Source organism: Echeneis naucrates, chromosome 13 (genome assembly GCF_900963305.1).
Source record: "Echeneis naucrates chromosome 13, fEcheNa1.1, whole genome shotgun sequence".
Classification (NCBI taxonomy): Eukaryota; Metazoa; Chordata; class Actinopteri; order Carangiformes; family Echeneidae; genus Echeneis; species Echeneis naucrates.
The window spans coordinates 6,823,503-6,849,239 of NC_042523.1; the positions used below are offsets into that span (position 1 = coordinate 6,823,503).

Below are 25,737 nucleotides of genomic sequence, written 5' to 3' on the forward strand. Positions count from 1 at the left end.
AAACAAACAGAAGTCATGATACTGATACGATTGATAAAAATAATTGTAGCAGTGTGTGGCTGCATTCGCTCATACAGACTTAAACAGCAGGGATTCAGCTTAACTTCACCGATTCTCACCACAACTTGTGACTTGCACGTGACTTACTCATACCTCTGGATAACAGTAGTTACTCGCCACCACCGAACAGTGACCGACAAGATTACTCACATGCAACAGAACAATAAAGGCTCAAACAGCCAATAATTAGCTTTCAAGCTCATTTCATGGTCTTCTTCACTGATCTGCCATCTACAATGCAAGTCACGTTAGTGCCAAATCCAAAATTCACAGCTGCTCATATCCTCTTCTGCACCTTTCTCATTGTTCAATGACAGATCAGACACATCTTTAACACAGAAGTACATTTATTCAGGTCTTAATACATTAATATTGAACAAGTTACATATTCTTATTGATTGCAAATCACACGTCACAATTCCAATTTATTGTATAAGTTAAATGTAACAGATTTTTTTATTTTAAAATATGTATTGGGTACTCTTCCTCCTTTCACGAGGAGCACTTTGTTATAAAATGTAAGTAAAAGTGCAATATCTTTCTATTCATAAAATTACAAAAAAATTGGTCCGGAACCTGCATTCTGAGCAGAACGTCTCCGACAGACTAAATATTGTGTGTTTCATTTTAAAAATGAAATATATCTGAACTTTTTTTCAGTAATTTGCTTTTTGATGCTATTTTCTAAAAACTGTAGCTAAATACAAGAAATACAACATTGTCAGTTTACAAAAGCTTAGCATATCAATCACTGCATCATCTAATTTTCTAAATAAACTTCATTTTTTTTCCCATATAACTATCTGGAACATAGAGTTTTGACAACAACAACACCATAATATCTCACAGCGCTATGTTACAATAAAATATCTCTGTCATAAATCCAAAAAGGAAAAAAAAAATAAAAATCAAAAAAAAAAATAACAATAGCAACATAAAATTAAGGAATACAATGCATAGATTCAATCATTTCAAAATGTAGAGATATAATTTACTTAGTACAGCTCTTTTACTTTTTAGAGTGAACCCTGTGACACTGACTACATGGATTCATTACAGTTTATCCTGACTTGAGTGACCGGCACAAATATATATAATTCTGAACATATATCGCATGATAAAAATGCTGAATATATCATTTTGACTTCAAAGGCAAATTTGGCTATAGTACAATATGGCATGTTTGGGTAAGAAAAGGCAACACCTGGCACCAAAGCCTAACAGCAGCTTCTTTCACGGCTTCTCTGTAGAGCCTTTTGAAATGTTAAGTATTTCATTTTACTCTTCTTAAACCTGCCTGCTTCATGGCTTTCGTAAAAATCTCTCACAGCGGCGGCAGATCATGTGCAATTTCTGGTTTTGGGTGTATGCAGGTTTTCATTTCAGCTAAACACCAAAACTAATTTAAAGAATTTGCACACACCAATTCCGTACACAACACATGATCGGACACACGCTGCTATATGTGGTTTCTGTGGAAATCAATTTTTTTTAATGTTGCAATCGAACTGGCAGTTTTCAGTTTTAGTTAGCTGTGTTTAAGCCAATTGGTTTTTCAACCACAGAGCTGGTCGACTTCATGAGAAGCGGTGATGTTAACAGACAAATCTTGCACACAATATGTGACCAACAGGCTGACAGGCTCATTGTTAGTACAGCAATAAGTGGGAGAAGTTGGGAAAATGCAAATATACAAGCTTGATAAGATACTTAACAATTAGTAGAGCTCTTCAGGGGAAATTTTCCAAAAAAAAAAACAAAAAAAACAAAAACAAAAACAAGTATGTGTTATCAAAAAGATGACTGGAGCTATCGCGCTACCACCTGTTACCATTATATAAAACATTTAAAAAGACACAGACAGGTAGAGGTAGGAGGGGCAGACCGAAAGTGGAGTTTCATTAAAAGCGGTAAAGCTGTTCCTATTGACGACATCAGAGGAATCATACTGTACTAATCTAAATCAGTCACACTGAGGAGAAGATGAAAATAAAAATAAATAAAAATCTGATAACTGAACAGGAGGACAGGCTGGTTACTCACAGTGAGTTTAATGACTATCTCTGCTTGGTTTCAGCCTCAGTTGGTATGAAAGCAACACATGTAAAGCTGAGAATATTTCCCAACGTTCACTAAGGTAACCCCGACGAGAACGACCCACAGCCACTCGCTTCTTCTAATGAAAGCGGGGGGGTGAAAGTAAAGGAAATTCACTATTTCTCTTCAAGACTGGTGAATTTGAGCATCTTCTGGACCGTAGACATTTACATTATAAAACCCTTCAAGCCTGCAGTCTACTCTGTTAGGCACGATAAATAGGCCTCTGTGGTATTAAGGTTCAGAGTGACGAATAACTCAGAACAAGTCTGTCGTCTGAGCGCAGGTTATGCACCAGCATAAATCTATATTAACCACAAATAATTTAGGTCTCAAATATGTACTAAATCTAGTAAACACCAACTACATCATTTTTAATATACATTCGTAATGTATGTACAAGGAATCAGAAAATGTATTACCATTTTACAGCCTAATTGAGAAGGATTCTCAAGCACAGATCTGTCAACTAGACGTGTGATTTGAGGAATCGGATCCAGTTTTCTCTGTGAACTCATTTCTGCTGCCTTAATTTTTGCTTCCAGTCTGTAAACACTATTTACAGTCTTATAAAATACACTACAAGACCTGATTTTACAAACTACATGATGACATTATGTACATTCAGGCAATAACAAAGCCGTCTACTATGTAACATCATCCGAGGATCCCTTGAGAAGTCTCTTGCTTCACATCATCCACGAACCCATGAGCCAGATTACCTTCATAATTTGTCTGTAGTGGTAATCAGTTATCCCTACACTGTACATACAACAAAGTTTGATTGCAGAGACAGTAAACAGTGTGGTATGAGTTTGTACACCTGTACAGATTGTGCTGCTGATGATAAATGCGAGTTGGCAGTGTCTCCTGCAAAAAAATAAAAAAATAAAAATAAAAATAATAATAATAATAAAATAAAAATTTGCGGATAAAACCACTGTATAGTATTTCTAACCTTGGTGATCAAACCAGAGGAGGTGTGTTTCAGTTTGGCTCTTACGTTAAGGCAAAAATGTTTGGCACTTATTGTACACTTGTTTGTACAGAACGTGATATTTCAAAAAATAAATTTTCTGATTTCGTCCTCTTCAGTTCAGGGGCTCTAATGGTGTTGCGTCCTCAGCAGAAGACGACTCGCTGAGAAATGTTGAAATGTTACAGAAACTGCAGATGATGTTGGGATGACGATTACTCATCCTGCGACACATATTTTATTTATTTATTTATTTTTCTGTCCAGGTCCTGTCTTGTCTCAAACAGCTATAACAAGTCAGATGCACGGACCTTTCTTTCATACTCCAGTTTCTACCCTGACACCCAGCTGTGTGTGGTGGTCTTCACCCCGTGGGGGAAACCCTGTTGGGTCACCATTGGCTCAAAGTTGAAGTCCAGCGAGTCCCCATCCATCAGAGTGTCATGGAGAACTGTCTCCATGTCAAACTCGAACTTCTCGATGGACATGTCATCCAAGTCGCTGGGCAGCTTCTCTTGGTGTAAGGGCGGCACCAGGCCCGGTCGGCCGTATCCATTGGTGTTGAGGGGGCAGAAACCAGCGGGCATGCCTCCTCCACTTAGGTGGCCGGAGAGGCCATAAGGCATCTGCATTGGGCTTTTGGCTGTAGGCAAACGTGTGGTGCCCCCGCTGTGACTCAGGGACATGAGCAGGCGCCCATTCATAGTCGGTGACGTTGTGGGGGCTTGGCTGTGCACGTTGTGGGGGTGTGTGTGGGAGAGGCTGTGCAGGTGACCGTTTCCTCCCCCAATGAGTTTGGCTGCATGCTGACTGCTGCTGTACGGCGGAAGCATGCAGCCTCCGCTGGACTGAGACACCACCGTGTCCACTGACGGCATGAGCTCCCCGTGCTGGTCTGTATCTGATGTCAGCAGCTCCTTCAGGAGCCCCGCAGGACAGCTGTACGGGCCCATACTGGGCCCGAAGCCGGGCTTGCTCTCTGGCAGTGTCTGCAGCGGCATGGGCGACAGGGTGTTCATTCCTGCTTGACCATACACACACTTGCGATACTCCTGCTGAGGCTGCGTGACCATACTGGGGGAGCTGTAAGTGGGGTAGCCAGGACTCGGCTGCATCATAGGAGATGGGGAGGACTGGGAGGAGCCAGAAGTCGTTGCACCTCCGCCGACTTGAGAATTGTTGGGCGAGAGCAAGTTAAGGTTGTCCAGAAGGTTTTCCATAACATTCTCAGAACTGTGTCCCAGAGAGCCAGTCATTTCTGTTAGGCTGGGCAGCGTGGCTGTCATTTTGGCTCCAGGGGCTCCTGGGTAGCCCATATGCACATCTGCCTCCCCAAGATCATCCTCAGGCATGAAGGGTGAGAGGCGGCCACTCAGAGTGCTGGCGTTGGAGCTTGTCCGAGGCCTGAAGCTGCTCCATGCATCGAAGTCGTCGTTGCTGTGGGAGTTGGGGCTGCCAGGCCACTTAGAGTAGGAGCCGGGGCTGTCTGCACCACCGTCTGGGCCGCCCTGCAGAGACAGCTGTGGGGAGACAGTGTGACATTTAGTCTGAAACCACTGGAAATAATACTGGCTGGCTGATAGAAAGAAAATCAAAAACAATAATGTCATGTAGCCATAATAGGATACTGGGAATGGAAACCAAGCAATAGTTACAGACAATAGGAGAGATGCAATTCATTATCAGTGCCGACATGATTCCTACACACAAAGAATCATTCCATGAGTCTGAGAAGTTGAAAAATTGCAGATCTTAATTTTAATGTAGCATTCTCATTTGCCAGATTAAGATGATGTTTTTTGGGCTTTCACCGCTTAAATCCTTCTTCAATTTTCAATTCCGAAATCCAATATCTGTACCCCCTTTAGGCCAAACGCATTATATTTGTTTACCTTTTTCTTAGCTGCTCTGCCCCTGCTCTTGGAGAACTTGCTGTTGTTGTCCATGGAGGCTGCTCGGCGTCGGGGGGACTTGCCGCTCTTCCCACCCTCCGGGTTTAACATCCACCATGAGCTCTTGCCGGTCCCCTCATTCTGGACGCGAACAAAGCGGCTGTGCAGAGACAAGTTGTGCCTGATGGAGTTCTGGATAAGAGAGGGCGGAAAAACAGAGGAGAGCTGAGTGAGGAGCGGACAAATAGGAAGAGACGCGTGTTTGCCCTTTTCCCCAGAACACCAAAGATCTACTTTAGCGTCCAAGTGCAAATCCCCCAGTACAGGTGGCTCTTGTCTAGAAAACAACAGGCCGGGCTTGCTGGCTGACTTATGGAGGAGAAAAGGAAGATTTTAAATTCACACAGCGTCCTCATGCTATTTGCAATTCAAAGAAACACAAGTACAAACACCCATACACAATAGGTGCCAAAAAGTTTACTCCATGAGCAATACATCCTGAGCAGACTGAGGATTAAACTGCAGACACTCTTATCTCCAAACACACTGTACAAGTGGGCCTTTATTTCCTTTACAAAAACAGAGGGGCCCATTGTAAAACACTATTGTACCAACACTCACATTCCACCTGACTACGTGTCTTGTCTAAACCAGCACAGAATCAAAGGGAGGAAACAGACTAATCTTTCCTTCTTACAGGCACATGAATTCTGCACTCTAATGTTGCTTAGTGACACCCCTGGTGGAAAAACTAATTTTTGTCAGGAAGCTAGTGAAGCATTATTAAAACACTGCAAACAAAACAGCGAGAATATTGGCCAAGCATCTGCTGAGCAAACCTCAGAAAGTGAGGAGCCGGCGTTTCAGGCCTGCTTTACTGCTGCTGCCGCTCGTCTGGGACAGAGCATTTTTGAGCTCATTTGCTTTTAAACCTGTTTTAACTTTCTGACTCTATCTAAGCCCTAACTATTGTTTAAGTGACATCCACCCTCAGAGAGTAATTTATACTCTGTGTGCTCTGCAATGGCCTGGCTTGTTTTGTGGCCAGGCCATAACATGAAGTAATGAGCCTTGGCCAGACATTACTGTGCATGCGTGAAGCTTGTTGTTTTGAAAGAAAGGCTGGAACTCCCTGCACACATTCACACTCTCAAACACACACACACACACACAGAGCTTAGCGTGCATAGTGGCTAACGTCATGAAGCCCATTCCTGTTGTGACTCACTGCTTCACATCTGGCTCACAGTCTGCCGTCTCCTCCGCCTTCACCTCAGCTTCTTCTCATCTCTGCCATCTCCTCTTCTCATTCTTGACTCTCAAACCTCATCCCACTCACAGCACATTTGTTTGTTTCAATTTTAATTTCAATTTCCCAGCTAACTACTCAATGGGTTGTCTAGTTTTAAGTTTTTTTTCCGTTGCACATAGTGATGCCTTCAAAATTGCTTGTTTTTGTCCAACAATCCCAAATGGAAAGATTAAATTCAATTTACAATAATATAAAACAGGGAAGATTAGCTAATCCCTACAAGTAAAAAGCTGTTTTGGCATTTTTGCTGAATAAATTAGTTTAGAGATGAAAGACTTTCTGCCTTTAATTTTGTTGCTTTGTTAAATCTCCCATAATGGGATAACAATCCATTTTATTCAACTTTAGGGACATCAGCGACAAAGTAAATGAGTAAAACCGAGTTCTCCTTTAATTATTAAGTAACATTATTGATTTCTGAAATTCAACTGATCCGCTCCATAAATAACATCATCTTCCATTTATTCCACTTTTTTTAAACAACTCTACTTCTTCTACTTGCCATATTACAACTTATCCTCTTCTCGCTGTACAACCAGACTCCAGGGCACATGAGGTCGCTCCAGAACACTGGGCCCTAAACAAATGAATGAAATTACCTCTGACTCAAATGACCCAACTGTCTCAGCGAATAATATTGGTCTCGTTTGCATGATCTGGAGGAGTTGACAACCATTCCTTGATTAGCCTAGCAAATGCTTTTCTCCCACTGCCCTGCCCCCACACCTTTTACTGCACATTGGTCGCTATGACAAAAAGCTGAGGAGAAAAGTTTGGTCATGAGCCTCTCTTTCCCATGACCGCTAAGAGTGCTGGTAATTTCAGCTGTGCTGCAACAAGGAATGACTGCAATGTGAGCGCAGACGCCGGGATGTCCTGTTGCAGCCCTATATCATCCTGATGACAGAAAGCACAGAAACAAACTCCACTTCAGAGTACTCTGGTTTCTATTTTGGTTGACGTAACAGTCAGTTTGCCGGCTGCAATGACGACCCAGAACGTTTTAAAACTAGTTTAAAAGTCCTGATGCAACAGGGAGAGTACGAGGGTCATTAAAAACTGTTCTGATGGGAATTACCAGAACTTGATGTGCTGTGTGTGGCTGAGGTTGACTGCTGGGGCCAATGGAAAACCTCTCCCACTGTGTGTGCGTGTGTGTGTGTGTGTGTGTGTGTGTGTGCCAGCTTATGTGACAAACAGCAGGGGTATGGTGTTAATTTTGTTGCTCACTCCACTGGAGCCAGTGATATTGTGGTTTGATAAACACACGCGATTAGGAGGTAAACACACACATATGAACGCACAGTCACACTCACACACACACACACACATGCGCGGAGAGATATGCACATGGCCACCCATAGCCTTGAACATTTTCTTTTTGATACATCAGTCTCATTTTCTTCAGAGACTACTGTATATCTGACAGTGATTTATCTTCAGAATGCAGGAATCTAAACATTCCAGCTAATCACTGAGTACAAAGTTCAACTGTAATCACAGAAAACTTCTTAGTATCTCTTAGGAAACAGTATAGGCAGGATTCCCCGCCAGGCAGTCATCACAATCAACATTCCTCAGCAATGTTACAAAACCTACGATTTGACAGAGCTGAACTCTGCTGATTACTGCTGCTAGAGGATGCTTCTATCTTTCCTATCTTGTGTCATACGAAAACATGACACTTACAACCTCCAAAAACAAAATGCAACACATCATGGAGAAAGTTTTGAGCAGGAGAATAGCGTGGACTCAGTGACATGAACTCACAGCACACTGTCTGCAGTTTCTAGTTAAACTGAAAATGAGTAGACAGTAATCGGAACAAATGGCGTGACAACAGGCAGTAATCTGACAGAAGTGTTTCTCCTAGGGCTCCCTCACGCAGCCAAAGATAATAAAAAAAATAAATAATAAGACTTCTCTCTGTCCTGAGTGAGCCCACCGCGAGGAGCACCACCTCAGTACTCTGAGTCAACAGAACAGAGCAGTGCTTGGCAAAACACGAGGAAGTGACCACATGAAAGCGCAGTGACAGGAAACAGAGCTAACTTCCTGCCTCACAGGAAGCATGGCGGTCCTGAGGCAGAGAAAAAGGCAAGGAATGCGAAGCCGCAGTGTCGTCAGTCAAGAGGACACCGCAGATTTTGCTTTCGCCCTCCCCCATGTCCAGCTACAGACACTAATACCCGATGTCACACTTTATCTGTTAATAGACAGTAATATTCACTTTGCTGTGCGCTGGCTCAAAGAGAGTTACATGACTGGATACGTAATGACTCAACATGGCCTCAGACCCTGTGTGTGTGTGTGAGAGAGAGAGAGCGAGAGAGAGAGAGTGGGCATGGATCAGTAAAGAACACACTGTGCTGGTTTAAACTCCCTCACTGGCAGCAATACTGAAAGGCCATAGTGTTCGGTACATCACCCTGGCCTTTTCCTCTCCTTCTCTTTATTTCTCGCCTCCCTCCCTTTCCTTTCTTGTTGCCTCCATCTTTTAATCTTCTCTCCCTCTTGCTTTGTTTTGCCCTCTCTCAACTTTTTCCATCATCTTTTCATCTCTTGCTTTTTGTCCCTCATTTGGTTTCATTCCTTCTCTCCTCTCCTTCTTGTCTTGTGTTATGTCACCTCCTTCTCTTTCATCTCCTGTTCTCATTTCACCCACTGTCTCCCCCATTCCTTTCTTCATCTTGTGTCCTTCCATCTCCTCTCCTCTCCTCTGCTGTCTCCTGCAGACAGTCGCCAAGTACCTGCAGAAAGCTGAAAAGAGAGTGTCAGGCCGATGTTGGCACAAAGACCTCTCATAGCTGCTCAAATGTCAACTGATCTAATGAGAAAAATCCCCAGAAGAGTGGAGTGCAACACCACCTACTTGCAGGGCTGCTTTGAATCAGGTGAAGCCACAAGAGAAACCTCAGCTGCAAAGGCCATACAGCTATACGCACATAGAGTCTGCAGCAATGCTACCTCCTCACAGGCTGAAAGCGTGCAGCAGGTAGAAAGTTGCACGCTATCAACTCTCTGAGTAGTTTCACATACAGTTATCAGTGATATGGAACTGATGGAGGTGAAAAAATGTGGTTTCCCTGCACTATTTCCACTGAACGCACCAAAGAAAAGGTGCTGTCCTCAACAAACTTTTTCACCTTTTGTTGCCTACGTTCCAGCAGGTGAATTCTAGTACTGTAACTGGCTATTTTCTGTGTCACGTCTGCGGCTGCGACGAGGACAGCCTATAGGAGCAGGCAGTGCACCATTTCTTAACCGCCAAAGTAAGTAGTCCTAAAGCTGTAGCTTGGTCATGTCTGGAGCTTTTGTGCTGAGCGAGAGCTGTGCGGTTAAGGCAGAAAACGTGTAAACCTGTTATTAGGCTAACACCGGCTCAGCAGGTCAGCCTTCTTAACAACAGCAGCTCCAGGTGAGATGGCGGGGCAATGAGTGATGGGGAACCACCACTCAGTGGGATCATGGAGTCATCAAAAGAGAAGCTCACAGCAGGTTTTTTTCCCCCCTAGGTGTCAGATATACTTTAGTGAACACAGATTACAGCTGATTCCCTTAGATTATAAAAGCAGGCTCTCTAAAAGTGGGCTAACTGAGTGATAACACCTGCAGACGGGGAAGGAGCAGCACAGACATGAGCAACAGGGATGAGGCAGTAGTTATTTTTCTCTTCTTCTTGGCTGATGGTTCTATGAGATATGTGTCTATAGAGCATGAAAAAGCCATCAAGTGAAAAAAGCTGACATCACATGTCTGCTCAGATAATCTCATGTGCTTGCTGTTTTATTAGACAGTTTCTGAATTATATCTTAACTTGGAAAACGTCTAGAGTCTATTTATCCAAGCCTTTGGACATATTTTGTAGGAAAATATATTTATGGCCCTAAAAGTTTTCATGAGAAGTATTTAAGATATCTTCGGGAACAATTTCACAAAGCTTTCAAGCCATTTTGACTGTTGCTTTAAATCTTCATGTCCAGCTCCATTAAAAACCTGTAAATCAGTATGCAGGATTTCTACCTGGGTCCTTAAATGGGGAGATTTCAGATTTTTTGTTTTTTTAGGCATGAATAATCAACAAGGACATGACCTAATTACATGAATTTTTAGGGGCCTGTGACCAAATTTTGTGTATTGGGATATTTGGTTTTTAGTGGAAGAGTTTAAAATGGCATTTCACAGATTCGTTTATCTATTTATATGGTATTTATCTTTTGGGTGATAATAATAATATTGTGCTTTAAGCAGTCTGGACATATGTATCATCAGCTAAACGCAAGGACTCAGTCTTGCCCTCACACAAACGCACACACACCATTACCACGTTCACAGGGCAATATGAATAGCCTGTAATGACTTCATGCGTTTGAAGTTTCATAGGTAATCATCAGAGCCAATATTGAACCGACCAGTGATAATCACTCACCTATTTACTCAAGTCAATACAACAATGATGATAAAAGGCATTTAAGATTTAAAAAAAGAGAGAGAAAAAAAAAAGCAAGGCACAGGAAATGTAAAGCCTTGGCTCTTTTTTTATTATTTACACCCTTGGTTTCATTAAAATGGTCTGGAGAAAAGGAAATGATTGTTGTCATTAATGTTGCGTAGCAGCAAGCAACACACCACAGCGCCCCAGGTTGGACTGGGCAGGGCGGCATAAACGAGTCACTGTTAAGAGTGATATAAAAAGAAATCTGTTAGGCCACAATTTCTGTAAAAAAAAAAAAAAAAAAAGTCTCAGATTAAAAATGGAAACTGACCCTAGGATATGGTTCGAACCCGAAATAGGTTGCTTTTACCCTCTCCCCTCCATCCTTCCTTTCTGCAATTCCTCTCTTGTCCTTTTCACTTGGTCCTCTGGGATATCACGCACGTACACTTCTGGCCACAGCTGATCGCGCGCTTGTGTTGGAGCAAAAAAGGTCCCTTTCTCACCCGCTGACGTCAGCTTCCAATAATTGAATTTGGCAAAGAGAGCGCAGAGAGGAGGGCCCGGACACAGGGCGCTCAGTGTGGAGCGCCTAAAATTCACTTTAGAGTTCTATGCACTCAAGTAAGTCTATATCTTCCAGGAAAGTACCTCTTTAAAATGGTCACTGTCAGATGCTGAGTTATATGACCATTAAAAAGGCAGAGAATGCAAGTCATGCAGAAGCAAATCTGTCTGCAAATGTATTTACTGACGGCCTCTTGGCAGGATCTCCTTTTCACAATCCGCTGCAAGGAGTGCAAGCAAGTTCCCAAACCCCCCATCTCACACACACACACACACACACAGTTGAATTTGGAAGCCTGAATGGATAGTGTTTGGTTCAGCTGAAGATTGATCAGTCTCACAGACGCTACAGACAAATGATATATAGCCAGTGGGTGGTTTTGTGCAGAAGCAGCTAAGCCACTGACAGCCCAGGTTCTTTCATCGCCATATGATAGTGTGAGACGAGTGGAGGAGTGAAGGGGCTATTAACAGAACTTCCTGCCGCATTGTATCCGCACAGGAAGAGCTGGCCAGTCCTGATACTGATCCCACCAATGCCTTTGGTTTCTATGTAAAACACTGTAAAAATGAGGCACTGGCAGGTGCAACGTAAGGGAGCAGCTCAAGAAAACAGTGGGTTCAAGAGCCACCGCTTCCTAATCAAAACTCAGTAGTCTGACTGGGCAAAACAAGAGGAAAAAGTGAAGACGGGGGCCTTTGTGCAGGTAGGCTTTAAAAGGGAAGACATAGATCTAACTGCACATCTTGTAAGCGGCTAAGATTCCCCCTCATAATGGTTCCAAACAAACAGAGTTCGGTGAGGGAATAAGAAATCATCTTCTATTTCCGTCTGGCTTGGCCAAATCAAACTGTCCTTGAGAAGTTTAAGCTAACTTAAAGGAAAACAAACAAAACAAAACAAAAAAAAAAACCCTTGGCCATTGCTTCTTCTTAACTATGGCCAAGTTGTCAATTTGAATTTGTGTTTAGTCACTCTTAGGCTTTAGGTTGTTATTCAAGAAATTCTACACTGTTGTTTGTTATGATGTATAATGATATGATTAGTGCCTTGACTATAACTCAGGAAAAATTTCCCAAGGAGAGATTTAACATTGTACCTGTTTTTAAAAGTTTCAAATGCTTCGAGTTGAAATCAAGTGTGAAAATTGTTCTTGAGGAACGTATTCAAAGTCTAATTAATCTAACCACAGAACCCTAAAGCCAACTGAGCTGGAAGGCCTATAAACGTTGGGTGCATTGGGGGTTCACATTACATTTTGCATTTCTTTCTGACGATACGCATTCTTAGGTAGTCGGGGGCGATGGCAACTGTTACACATATTTCTAAAATAATGTCCCAGCAGCATGTGAGTTGCAGTCAGCGTTTGGTGTTTACATGCTCAGCTCCCACCTATGCTTGCTGATTTCCTGACCCAGACTTAAGCTGCACATAGCTCATGTGTACAGACAGGGCCCGGGTTGTGCTGGCAAAGCTTACCATGCTAAAATATGTGCATGTGTTGCTATGTGCAACACAATGTGAGTCTGTAAATGCACAGAGCGGTGTCTGTGGAGCGGGGATATTTTTCGCCTCTGATCAGCAGAGCGGCTGGGCTGGGCCTATGCCTGCTCTGCCTGGATAAAGATGCAGTGTGTGGACCACTGCTGGGTGCCTGTGTGGCGGCCTGCATCCACAGGCCTGACCCACCACGAAAAGGTGGTGAGGACAGTGTGTGTGTGTGTGTGTGTGTGTGCGTGCGTGAGCGGCGGGTTTATATTTATATGCTCGTTACCCCAGTTCAACCTAGCAAACATGGGGATATCCCCAAGCTGTTTTTATGGCTGGATGTTGATTTCAGCAACAAATATCCAGTTGGTGACAGAGTTGGTAGGAATTCTCTTTGGTACTTTTCTGTTGTTTTATTAAATTAAATTTAGCTAAAATACACATGTATAACCTTTGAACTTACTTTGTATATAGAGGTTAAATTATATGCTGATGATATTCTATTTGTATTTGTAATCCTTTTACCCCTATCCCCAATGTGTTAAAGATGAAAGAATAAAGTTTATCTGATCAACTGAAACGCTAAATATTACAATATTCACATCTTGTGTCTTTTCCTGTTAAGTAAACTCTTTGCTTAAGAAAAAAGAAATGTAAGTATTGGACCAAAGCTTATGTTGATGTCAGATCCTATGGATGGATAATGTAATCAATATATAGCTGCTGAGAGCAGGTTAGGGTGTTTGTGATCTCTTAACTTGTCTTCCTTTCCTTTATTTACATGCATTGAGTCTGAATGGAATTCCAAGCCAAATCTTGATGATTTTTACTCTCCTTCGATATTAATAATGCCAGAAAGAAACTTGAAAAACTAGATGTCATGCACTTACCTGTTTACTGGTTGTAAGCATGACTCACTCTGTGCAGCTGCAGCTGCAAAAAGGTTTCCAAAGAAGAAAGACAAGAAACCTAAAGCAGCCATTACAGTCACTCAGATTTTTTTTTTTTTCAGAGGCTCATTATGAAAAGGAAATATCAGTGACAGATCAGAAAATATATAAATATAAGATGGCCGAAAGGGACGTTATTAAACACAATAAACACAAAGTAAAACACAAAGTGTTGACTATGTGGTGACTCTGCTCTGATTGTCACGGTTAAGCCATCGTGTTTTGAAATTAAAAACTAATATTGTTATTATGCCTCTTTTTTTTTATTAGTACGAAGTGTTATTGCTCTTTGGTCTTTATGTCGTTGAACCGGCCTAGATGAAACACGTTTGGTCTGTTGCTATGCTAAATAAAAGTCTTACAATGTCTTTCCTCTGCTGCCTGGAAAAAAAAAAGTTTTATTGGTAATTTAATTCCTTTGTGGATTAATTGATCAGTCTGCTTGGCAAGAGAAATGACACTCAGCATTCAAAATCTCTAATTAACATATTCATGAAAGACTGCACTGGTCAAAGTGAGAGCTCACATTTTCGTGAAGCATAGTAACAACTGTGACATTAAACCAAGGCACCAAGACCTGGACTTGGCATCCCCGAATCAGAGGGGCCATTATCAAACTGGCATGCATACAAGTCAGGACAGAAGGTGCACATGAGTAAACCAAAGCCTGACTCCAGCATTTACTTTGGCACTATTTAAATCAAGTCCATAAAGTTTTATTTAGCTGATTGTGAGTAAACCACAGAACGATTGCCGCATTATCTAAACATCACTATTGTAGTTATTTAAAATGATCGTGTAGAGTGGATCAGCAGCAGTGTGAAACCATTTCCCTACACAGAGAAGACATGCGAAGAGCAATAAAGAAAAAAAAAAAAACAACAACAACAAACAAATAAACGATGGAAACACTGGGAAGAGGAAGAAACCGCTGAATCTGACGTCATGCTCTGTGCTACTTCCTCTCCTGGTGACATCATTACCCTGGTACTGCATACTTTCTGCTGCTCTCAAAACTGTGTCTTCCTGTCAGGCTGAACCCTGCAGCTGCTACAATCACTGCATCCAGCTACATGTGCTGACATTAAAAATGTCAAAACCACAATATAAGGCAAGCTCATTATTATATTCAATTTATGCAGCCATTTATCACTGCAGGAACTTAATATAATAAATGTTATTATATTATATTCCTGAGGTCATGGTGCTTTGAAAAATCCAGATTTTTTTATTTATTTATTTATTTTTTTGCATTTATCATCAGGACAGTAATGAGCACTAGATAAGACAGATGATAGCAGACAGAGTATTTAAGTAATAGAGGATGTTGACAATATAAATGCGCAGAAGAAGGCCAAGAGTTACAAACAATTTCATTTTGCTTGTACTGTTGATTTTTACAAATTACAAATATTTTACAAAATAAAACACCCAATGACAATGCTGTCAAAGGATGAACATTGTGATTCTGGATTCTGGATTCTTCACCTCCCAACATAAACTGCTGTGTCCTTCTTCTTTTCTCTTGTCAATTGCTTCAATCAGGACCTTAATGAATGATTCATTCAGAAAGAAATGGACGCACATGTGGCACCATATCTGATCTGCCTGGCACTACCACAGTTCCTAGAATCAAACACAGGAACCTGAATGGGCAGCTGCACTGGAAATTGCCACCCTCAGACCTTACAGTACGTCTACATGCAAAACCTACATGGTTGTTTATATCTGGCACAAATATCACAAGGAAAACTACATTTTTGTTACTCTCACCATCCCACATTGGGTCTGGAAATCAGTAAAAAAAATTTATTTTGGACCTAAGACTGTTTTTATTCACTTTTAGCCCATGGTGGTCTCTGCGAGTAAAAGCTGATGTCAAGTGAAACCTGACTGCTGGTAACCTCTCCCCTCTGTGGGGTTTTTCTTTTATAAACACTATGTCAAGCAAGAGTTTTGCTATACAAGACGGACAATAACGCTGCTGTGTTGCAATACAAGTGAAAACCAAAACTGAACACTCTTGAGGGCACTTTGGCTACACTCTTATGCGCTTTGACCCCCGAGACCAACTATTAGCTCCTGTGACAACAGGAGCGGGAAACTAGCTGTGTGATGCACAATCATAACAACACCGCTGATTAAAGTTAGTGTTTAAATTTCCACCCATGCTGGCCAGCTCTACAGCTCCATTGAGTGCTCATGTATGTGATAGAGGGTCTGAATGCATGTGTGATTGTGTGATAATGCCAGGCCAGTCTGACAGGCACCATGCATAATCGCTTTAGGGCAGGAATTGCACAACAATGTGGGTCTGGGTAATGCCTGTGGTTTGGGGCCCTCAACAGTAAGCGGTCCCGTAAAAGTGCTGAACTGCTCGCTCCTTGTGTATTCGCAGCCACGCATATGCACACGCACACACACACACACACACACACACACATAAGCTATGAGAAATTGATGGGACACCACATTTTTCATGTGTGAAGAAGTGCTGAGGGTTTTCACTTCTCACTTCAATGGTGAAATTATTTAAATCTGTACATTAGTTCCTCTTCCCACACCATAAAACACAGCTGATGTCTTCCCGTTAACCCCACAGGAGTTTTTTTTTTTTTTTCCCACTTTTCTGACTGATGAGAACTTGCAATGGCAGACAGAGCCGCAATGTAATCTGTGAAACAAACTGCCATGCCCGGGCAAACCCACTGCCAAAACAAATGATCACATGCTCTCGTCCCACTACTACTAAACCCGCACTCAGAAAAACATAACAGTCTGACTCATCCTAAATGACTGTTTACCTGACCATGGAGCTGGATGTCAACTCTATCTTTCAGGTTCTCGCGTAAAGCAGCCTGCGTAGGTACCTGTCCCTTGTCCTGTTGAAGGTGCTTCTATTCTCTGCTGGTATCTTTTCTTTTTCTATTTTTGTATCACTTACACTGTGTGCAGTTACTGGAGGCTACACTGATCTGTCCTCTGGTCTACAGCCAGAAAAAAGGACTGACAAAACAAAACTCTGGCAGGAGTGCCGCAGGGTTGTGTGATGCCAGTGTCTGAGGTGGGTTGGAAACACCCGTGTACACATTTGACATGATTTGTTTGACTTCACTAAATGAAAGGGGCACTTCACAGGGTTTTTCCTGGGTCCTTTCCAGTGAGATACAGCCGCTTTAAGTGCAAAGCTATCAGCTGTGGCACCAGCTGTGTGTTATAATACAGTGAGTTCAGCTAAGGAAACTTACAGTTTAATGAAGTATGTTTAACTAATTTGCAGTCAGAGTTTGGCCCCAAGCTGGTAAAATAGCTGCTTTCACTTTGCTCAGAGCCTAGCAAGCGATTTCATTAAAGAAAAAAAGAAAAAAAGAAAGCAATGTAGAAAAACATTTGAATCATAATGAAGAATATTTTATATGAAGATGTGGAAAAACTAGCTATATGATGGAACACAATTTACTTTTGAGGTGCTGCAATTCATCACACAATATTTTCACAAATCATAAAATTTGCTCAGATTGGAGTCCAAAAACCATGACTGAGTAAAGCTTGTTTACATATTAAACAGGTTCTACATGTTTTTGGGACATTGGAGTGAAAACAGCAAACAAACTTTCTGAGACAGGTCTACAAACAGTAAAGCCTTTTCAACAGCCAGCCGCACGCAGGTAGACAGGCGTGAGTCGCTGAGCGGTATGCATCTCACGGCATCTGTCGCCGCCCATTGGCTTCCGCCCACGCCATTCTGGACATGCTGTTACTGTTACTAGCTTTACTGCAAAACTGCGACCCAGACAGCACTGGCACATGGGATACTTGCTTGAGGTTTAAACTGGTGTGACTTCATAGCTGCAGAATGCCTGCATCCATAAATAAGTGCACATGTACCACACACAGATATAAACATTCAAACGGCATTTGATATCCCTGCTTTGCCACACTGACCTGCTTTCCTGGCTCTGTTGAGCTTCAAGTCAGACATTCATCTCCCATGATGTTGTTTTTTTTTTTTTTTTTTTTTTTTCCTTTAGTAGAGGAAATAAGAGGCAGACACCAACACAGGGTGTTAATGCTGGGAGGGGAGTGGGGCAAACAAAGCAGAACATGATGGAAAACATGAAGTTGTGAAATAATCTGCGGGGCTACTAGTTTCACAATATTGCCCAATCAAATCAGTGTGAATGAGCATGATTACATCACTTGGAAACGACAATGTTCTTCAATCGTCTGCATCACATTTTCATTCCATGCGGAGCCAACGGCACATAAACAAGTGGGTCTATTTGTGACAGCTGATTTAACTACACTTGTTTTCATCATTGAAGTCATTTATCAACTAAAGAATGTTCTGGTTTATTTCAATTGTAAGACATTGGTCGTTTGTTTCTTTTGTGTTACTAGGAATGGAGTAGTCTGTGGGTGTGAGTGTTAATGGGGCTATTTGTACGTTTTAGAGGGTATAGTACAGGGACAAGATGTGCGGAGGCTACATGGTTAGTGTACCACCTTAAGAAGGAAAAGCTGTGATACAGAATAGAGTTTACATTGATGGTGCTTTCCACTTCCGAAGACAGCCCTGGGTAAGTAAAAGAAGAGGGTTTTAGGCTATTCTCTTAACATTCTTCTTGACTGCCAAGTTTACAGATGTTTTTTGAACTTGTGATGGTCATTTGCAGTTTTTTGACATAAAAGACTAAAAAAAAAAAAAAAAAAACCCAACAAAAACTACAACAACAACAAAAAAACCCAACATGTTAAAAGAGATTATGTCAGTCCAAGCGTCTACCAGGATGTTTTACGAAGAGCAGAACAAAGACTAACAGGTAGTTTTCATCAGCACTCACAGCTGCTTTTTAACACCCGCAGTGTTGCCAGCCATGGTGATTCAGCACATCAAAGCACTAAGTGATATGAAAAGCAAAGGCGGGTGAAGAAGCAGTTGTAAGAAGATACTGGATTAAAATCAGATGAGGAGAAAAGGAAAGAATATCACGCCACAATAAAAAAAGATATAAAAGCCTGTGCTGGAATGTTCTCTGTGTCAGCCTGTCTGTCTGCCTGCCATCGTGTCTGTGCATCTGCCAGCAGCAGGGCTTTAATTATGAGGCCCAGGTTATACACATATACACATACACACACTAGCGTCCCACATATCTCTAACACAGTGCCTCACAGTTCCGCTGACTAACCAGTGGCACCAGACTTTGGCCTGCGGCTCCCTGATTCCAGTAAATGTCTTGTTATGCAACTCCTAACAAGTGTCACCCAGTCTGAACTTCGAGCATTCTGGGACTCTGCTGTGCCCTCCCTCTCTCTTTATCTCTTCATTCTCCTCAAAAGACAGTGAGCGGTTAGCTCCTTGGTTCAGCTGAAAGGGGGAAGGGGGGGTCCTGTAACCCTTGCAAACACTAAGTGTGGCCTGCTTTGTGCAGAGGCAGAATATCAGGAATGGGAGAGGCAGGCGGTGCAAGCAGGAAATGGGGAGTAGGGTGAGGAGAGCTACTCTAGCTCTTTGCCTGAGAAACACAGCTGCCCCTCATGTCTTGGGGCAATGCCAAAGTTGGACTCCTAGACTGCCTCAGGGGTGGTGGGAGGTGTACATCTATGTGTGTGTGTGTGTGTGTGTGTGTGTGTGTGTGAGTGTTGCACCAGTAGAAACAGGAGGACTGCTGTTCTTTCCAGCTCCCTATCCCACTAACGCACATTCAGACCCAGAGAAACAAGCAGTTTGTGACTGATGGTAAAGTTTAACCAGCTCAGTGCTCACTCAGCAATAGAATGCATTAACTCCGCTTCTGCTCAGCTTCTGTTCCCCATGGGCCGCAGGTTCTTGGGAATTATTATTTTGACCAAATGCAGCAATTTCATTACACCTCTGCATCATCACTACCATGCTTATAAGGACAGTCTGGCACAACTTAATTATCAATCACTTAAACTTGAAGTAGTTACAGTCATCAGGAGCTTTTCATCAAGTTTTTTCTACTGTTGCATGAGGTTCCTTGTATGGTGGTGATAGTGTCTTGACAAAGCAGGTCAACCTACGTTGTCTTTGTAATACAAGAGGTTAGAGTAAGCCCTCTGAGAAGCACAGGGGCAGACTTAAAGCTGCAATGCGTTGCAGAGGTGACAGACACACACACTTCTTTGTTCATTGCTTCTGGTCTGGTAAGAGTTGTTAATGCTGATGTTGCCAAATTCGTGATAGCGAACTTTGGAAATAGCTCTTTTAATGTGACATTAAAGCAGAGTTTGATACAATTGGTAAAGATTTGATTTAATAGAAATTTGTGATTAAGATTCAGGCCAATTTACAGTTTTTCTTCAGCAATGGAAGTAAATGAAGTCTTGGCGGTCAGTGCAGGCAATTCCTACGGGTTGATGACCTACAAACCCTCTTACCCTACAAAGACATCGTTTGAACAAATTGTGTTGCTACATATCCTGATGCATTTGTTGGTTGGTTGGACAGAGGTCCATCCTTCACCAGGAGAATATGGTTTCACATGTTGGAAGAACGGCGCAGTTTTCGGACAGAAGGTGACAGCAAAGCAAACAGCGATTGCAACATATTTGTGGGACGAACTTTCTGAGAAATACTTGATTTGCATTGTGGTGTTCAGCTGCGGAGTCGGAAAAAAAAAGATTTTTCTCAACAAAAAGATCCTATGAGTCTTTGTTTTCAAATCTCTAAATCTCCTTGTTTGTTCTCTGCTTTAATTTCAGGAACACTAAGACACTGAATCGTGACAATTTAATGACAGAGGTTAAACATTAGGTAACCTTAAATGTTTCATTGGTAGTATATACAGCAGAACAAGGAAGATTTCAGTGATAAGGGACTTCCGGCTGGCAAATGGATAAAATGTGACTCATTGTGGTAATATTGCATGAACTGTTGCAACATTTCTTCCAGGTTAATCTGGGTTCATGAGGTTTCATTTCTTGACATTCCTGACTTTAAAGGCTATCCCAATGGGCAGTACGAAGCATAAAGATGAAGAGATGCTTTATACATCCAGATTGAGACCTCTTTCTTTCAGTGTAGGTGTAAAGTCAGATCAGAGCCACCTGAAACCACACACACACACCCTAAGCTACTCCACTACCTATCTGAACTTCCCATTTTGGTGATACCTGCAGTGTTTACTGTAAAACTAAGTGGGATTGGAGTCAATGGGTTCATTTACATGGTAATGACCCTGGTGTCACCTGCTGTACATTCTGCTCGGACCTATGTTGTTTGTCTGCTCCAGCACAGTTTGTTTTGACATCCATGGGAGTGTTTGCCAGCATAGGCTTTGGAATTTCAGGTCAAGAGAGCGCAGAGTACAGAGAAAACCTATGACCGAATTGATCTCCAAACTGACATCAAAGAGTGCCTGAGCCATGCAGCTCCACTGGCTGAAGCCAAATATTTATCCTACGGTGACGTACGAATAGTAGAGAAATACAAGAAAGAACAGATGTTTGGCAGGTATGCAAGTACGTGTGTGTGTGTGTGTGTGTGTGTAGTGATACATTACACTGTATTAATGCACGTGTGCTACTTGTGCTTGTATTTCAGTCTGAAACTATTTAATATTAATTACCTTTTGTCAAGTGACACAAGCTAATTAGAAATAAATATCCAGCTCAGAAAGGTTTGGTATGGTGATAAATAATTTGTGCCATCTGTTCTGCTTCCTGTTGGATAGTGTCCTGTGCCAGGGCCAGTGGCCAGTCCACTTGGAGAGCTCCTCCAAACTGGTCCCACCTGGTACAACTGTCCTCAAAGCTCACACTGTTGCAGATGGGCCAAGAAGTGTGGAGGCTGCCCTGACTCAGTTCAGACTCAACTGAATGTGGTCCTTAAAATTTCAGATTCAATTAGATTAATGAAAGCTTCACGTGCTTGAGCTGGTTAATGTCAGGAGAGTCCCAACTGCTCAGTGCTACTCAGAAATACACAGAAATTATAGTAAAAATAAATGGAACTAAAAGTAACTTACAACAAACACAGTCTGTCAGGATGACCTTTGTGTTGTGGCTTCAGCCACCGAGGTCTCTCTCTCACTCATGGCACAGAAACTTCAGCTTTCATGACTTCACATTAACCATTGCATTGCCCGATATTCCCACACACCATAGATCATACTTTCATTCTGAGCATTGTTTCATTTTCTCTTGAGGGCTTGCTGGGTGAGAATGAGAGGTTAATTAGTCTCAGTGCTTTAGTTTGAAGGTCTAGAGTCATTTCGCAAAGCTGGTGCCTTTGGAATATAGTCTGCCACACAAGTTACATATTTGCTTGTCTCCAATCAATCATATCACTCCAGAAGACACAATATAACAATGCAGTGTGAGATGAAAAGCTATACTATTATACCCTCTTTTTTCGGACTGATTTATTACTGGACAAATATTTGGTCAAATATTTTAATGGAGGGAATCAAAGAGTTAAACATTGACTGATTAATTACTGTCTGGAAACAATGTTTTACATTGAAAAAGAAACAGCACAAGAGTAAACACGGGGCTGGACAGAAAATTACCATTTTACATTGTCATGTTTACCACAGAGGCATTCTCTCTTCGTCTCGCCTCGGCTCATAAGTAAGCTTGCTCTGAACAGACAATGTGTGATAGCCCCCCTGTGTGAAACTGAGGGGCGCTCTATGAATAACTCCCTTCGCAGCAGTGAATGGCACTTTTCTTTCCCACAGTATTACTCAGCCTCCACCTGCAACATGGCAGGATAAGCAGCGAGCCCAGGCGGTGGCTGAGCGCCCCTCTCAAAGCTGCCAATCACACAAAAGCTGTTAAACGGATGGAGCGGTGGCGAACAACTCCACTGTTTATTTAGGTGTGTTACTGGAGACACAAAGCCACTTTCACACTCTCGGTGGCTGTGAATGTAATGCATGCTTTTCAAGATGTAAATGATCTACTTAATGATGTTGGAGACAATTAACTCATGGTGATTTGCTTCAGCTACACTCTGCTATATAATAACTTCCCACTAACACTGTAACCAGTGAATTTCATGGAGAAAGTGATGACCACAATTGTTTCATGGTCACCGAGTGGCTGAGATGACTGCTGACAATCATGTGGCCAAATGAAAAATCTGACCATCTCATCAGAAAATCAATCAACAAATCAATACAAACTCACAAACGTAGCACAGATTCAAATCCCGTGTATTGAATAAATGAGGGGATGTTGCTTTATTTAAAAATGGCAAAACCTATTCCGACAATATCACTGGCGGAAGCAACACATCTACCCAGCACCTGGCTGTTTACACTGAAGGGGTTTTCCCACTCTCATATAATTTGACGGACAGCACTAACGTTTGACAACTCGCCACGAGTTTTGTCCTTTTTATAAACACCGAGGTCAAATGAATGAACGTGGAGCACCGTGGTGCTGAAAACTGTATTTTTTCTCAGTCAACCCTGAAAAAAATGTCAATGAAACAAAAAAGCTGTGAATGAATTATCTTTTTATGCAACTCTGCGAAGACAAGAAATTCTCACTGGCAATTGTGACGGATATGAGTGTGTCACCTCTCGCGACTTACAAATGGGAGCCTGCTCTGATAAGAAGGAAGGCAACAACAAAAACACCCCACAACTGCTTTACATTTCATCAGCAACCCAGACAGCATTTAACAGAGGGAAGCCATAATAAATCTCTCACTGTGTGACTACAGACTCAATATAATTTCCCACTGGGAGAGTAGACTGTCATCAATTCATTGTCAGACACAAATGAAACTGTGTGTCTCCAAGAGGAGGTCTACGCCCCTCAATAGTGTTCGGTGGGAGGGCTCGTCACACCACATGAGAAATTTTAAGTCTCCCTCTTGTGTAATGCTTTGGATAGTTTCCAGCACACATGAATGCTTCTGCTATATCAGACATCCCAACAAAGCCTCAGTAAGGGCACACTCTAATATGGAAAATAGCACACTAACTTTAAAATCACCCATACAGCTATATATGAAAAAGCCTCTTCAATCACACTAAACAACAACTCAGAGTATTTGGTACATTCAGGAATGCCAGAATGAAAAGAAAATCCCTGTTGAGTCAGCAGACTCATATAAATAACATACTGCAGGGAGAACTCATTTGACTGTCTAAGGTCACTGTTGCAATTGGTCAATGTGATCCATTGGCATGAACTGGATGACAACGAAGGGAGCAAATCATGGAGAGCTCACCAGTCACTTAAATCTTCATGCATGCTCTTGTGACAAAGCAATGATGCAGGGCAAATATTAGCTGAGGTCTGTGTAGGTGAGCGGGCAGGAATGACAACGATGATGGAGAGAATAGAGACAAATAAAGAAACGTTCATTCATTCAGCTTCTAATGCTTATCCATTTCTGGGTAGCAGGAGGAGCTGGAGACAACCCCAGCTGACACTGGCCAAATAAAGAAACAGCGTTGGCAAAAGAAAGGAGAAAAAAGAAAAAAGAAACAGCAAATGTCTGTTAAACACAAGCCAGAAAGCCCTGGGGAGGTATTACAGTGATACCACAATAGATAAAAATATGGCCCAAAGCACAATAAATCCCAGTTAGTATGACAGACACACCAAAACTCCCGACTGGAAAACTTTGTTTGTGAACTCTCCTGGCGGGGACAGCAGGCAGCACTCGGATACATCTCCTGGATGGAAGAACCAAATGAAGTAAACAACAACAACAAAAAAGCAAAAACAAACGTACCTTCCAACCTGCAGAGCTGTTGCTGTCCCCCTTGTCCTTGAAATATGGCACACTCTTCACCATCCAGTCATAGATCTGAGATAGAGTTAGTCGGTTCTCGGGAGAACTTTCGATAGCTTTGGTTATGAGGTCTGCATATGACATATTCCCCCATGCGTTTCGCCGGGAGGAGCTGCTCTTCCTCTGCGCAGCGGCGGCGGCTGCGGCCGCTGCGGCCGAGGACGACGATCCGACCGGGGAGGAGAGTAGAGGCACCTGCTGCTGCTGCTGCTGATGCGGGAGTTGGGGGTTCGGGTGCTGCTGCTGATGCTGCTGCTGCTGATGTTGTTGTTGTTGTTGTTGTTGCTGTTGTTGTTGTTGCTGCTGATGTTGCTGCTGCTGCTGCTGCTGCTGCTGCTGCTGCGGAGGTTGCTGGTGGACGCAGTTCTCCTGACACTGGAAATCTGAGCACAGGATGACGGGCTTCTGCTCCGTGAAGTCCTCGGTCTCCTCCAGCAGGCTGAGGTTGTTGATGAAGTCGGCGGTGCCGGCGGGCTCCTGCTTCACGGACGGCACCGGCGACGACGTGTTGGAATCGCCCGGGTTGATGAACTCCGGTCGGGGCAGGGGCCAAGTGCAGGACCGGGGCCGCGGCAGGGGCTCGAAATCCGGGTCGATTTCCACCAGGTGTGGCTGCTGGGCCGCTTCCGCCATGGTCGAGAGGTGACGGAGCCGAGTGTTTACAATGTCATGTAAAAGAAGCAAATAAAACCCTTTCGGCTCTCGAGGAAAGAACAACAAACAAACAAACAAAAATGAAAGGAGCCTCTTCGCGCCTTTGAAATGAGCGAACAGGAGATGAATCTGTCCGGGAAGACGCTGCTCCGCCTCGGCGAAAAACTCTACACTGACACTTACATCCCAAGCCGGCAAAACATTTGAAACAACAGTGGCAAAACGAAAATGTCCTTTTCAAGTGAGGGGAAAAGTTGTGTGTGTGAGCAGAGTGCGCCGAGCCGCTGGCTTGTTGTTGTTGTCCGGTCGCAGTGATGAGGAGCCGTCCAGCCTGTTGACTCTCTGTGTTGTACAGCATGTCAGGACTTACTGGAAGTATCATTTAGCGCCCGACACCGCCCACTTTTGATTGACAGCCGATTAGCGCCAATGAATGACGCTGAACGACTTTGAGGGGGAAGGAGAGGGGGCAATAAAACTAATCCTAAACTCCTTGTTTTCATTCTTTACCCTGGCAAATATGTG

The 25,737-nt window shown here is 42.7% G+C and overlaps 1 protein-coding gene across 1 annotated transcript; it reads right to left on the minus strand.

Annotated features, from left to right (window-relative positions):
* Positions 1 to 372: 372 nt before the first annotated feature.
* foxo1a (forkhead box O1 a) lies at positions 373 to 25,551 on the minus strand. The gene is made up of 3 exons (XM_029516718.1): positions 24,499 to 25,551; positions 5,026 to 5,217; positions 373 to 4,653 (listed from the first exon to the last, which is right to left on the minus strand). Exons 1-3 carry the CDS (start codon positions 25,189 to 25,191, stop codon positions 3,466 to 3,468), a joined length of 2,073 nt encoding a protein of 690 aa, XP_029372578.1. The 5' UTR covers positions 25,192 to 25,551; the 3' UTR covers positions 373 to 3,465.
* Between the last annotated feature and the right edge of the window lie 186 nt (positions 25,552 to 25,737).

Bases quoted from the DNA above. Each gene is read 5' to 3' on its own strand.
- foxo1a (XM_029516718.1), bottom strand. From the start codon at position 25,191: ATGGCGGAAGCGGCCCAGCAGCCACACCTGGTGGAAATCGACCCGGAT. The intron at 5,218-24,498 runs GTACGTTTGTTT...TCTCTTATCCAG, and splicing joins ACAGCTCTGCAGGTTGGAAG to AACTCCATCAGGCACAACTT. The intron at 4,654-5,025 runs GTAAACAAATAT...GTCTCCCCACAG, and splicing joins GCAGAGCAGCTAAGAAAAAG to CTGTCTCTGCAGGGCGGCCC.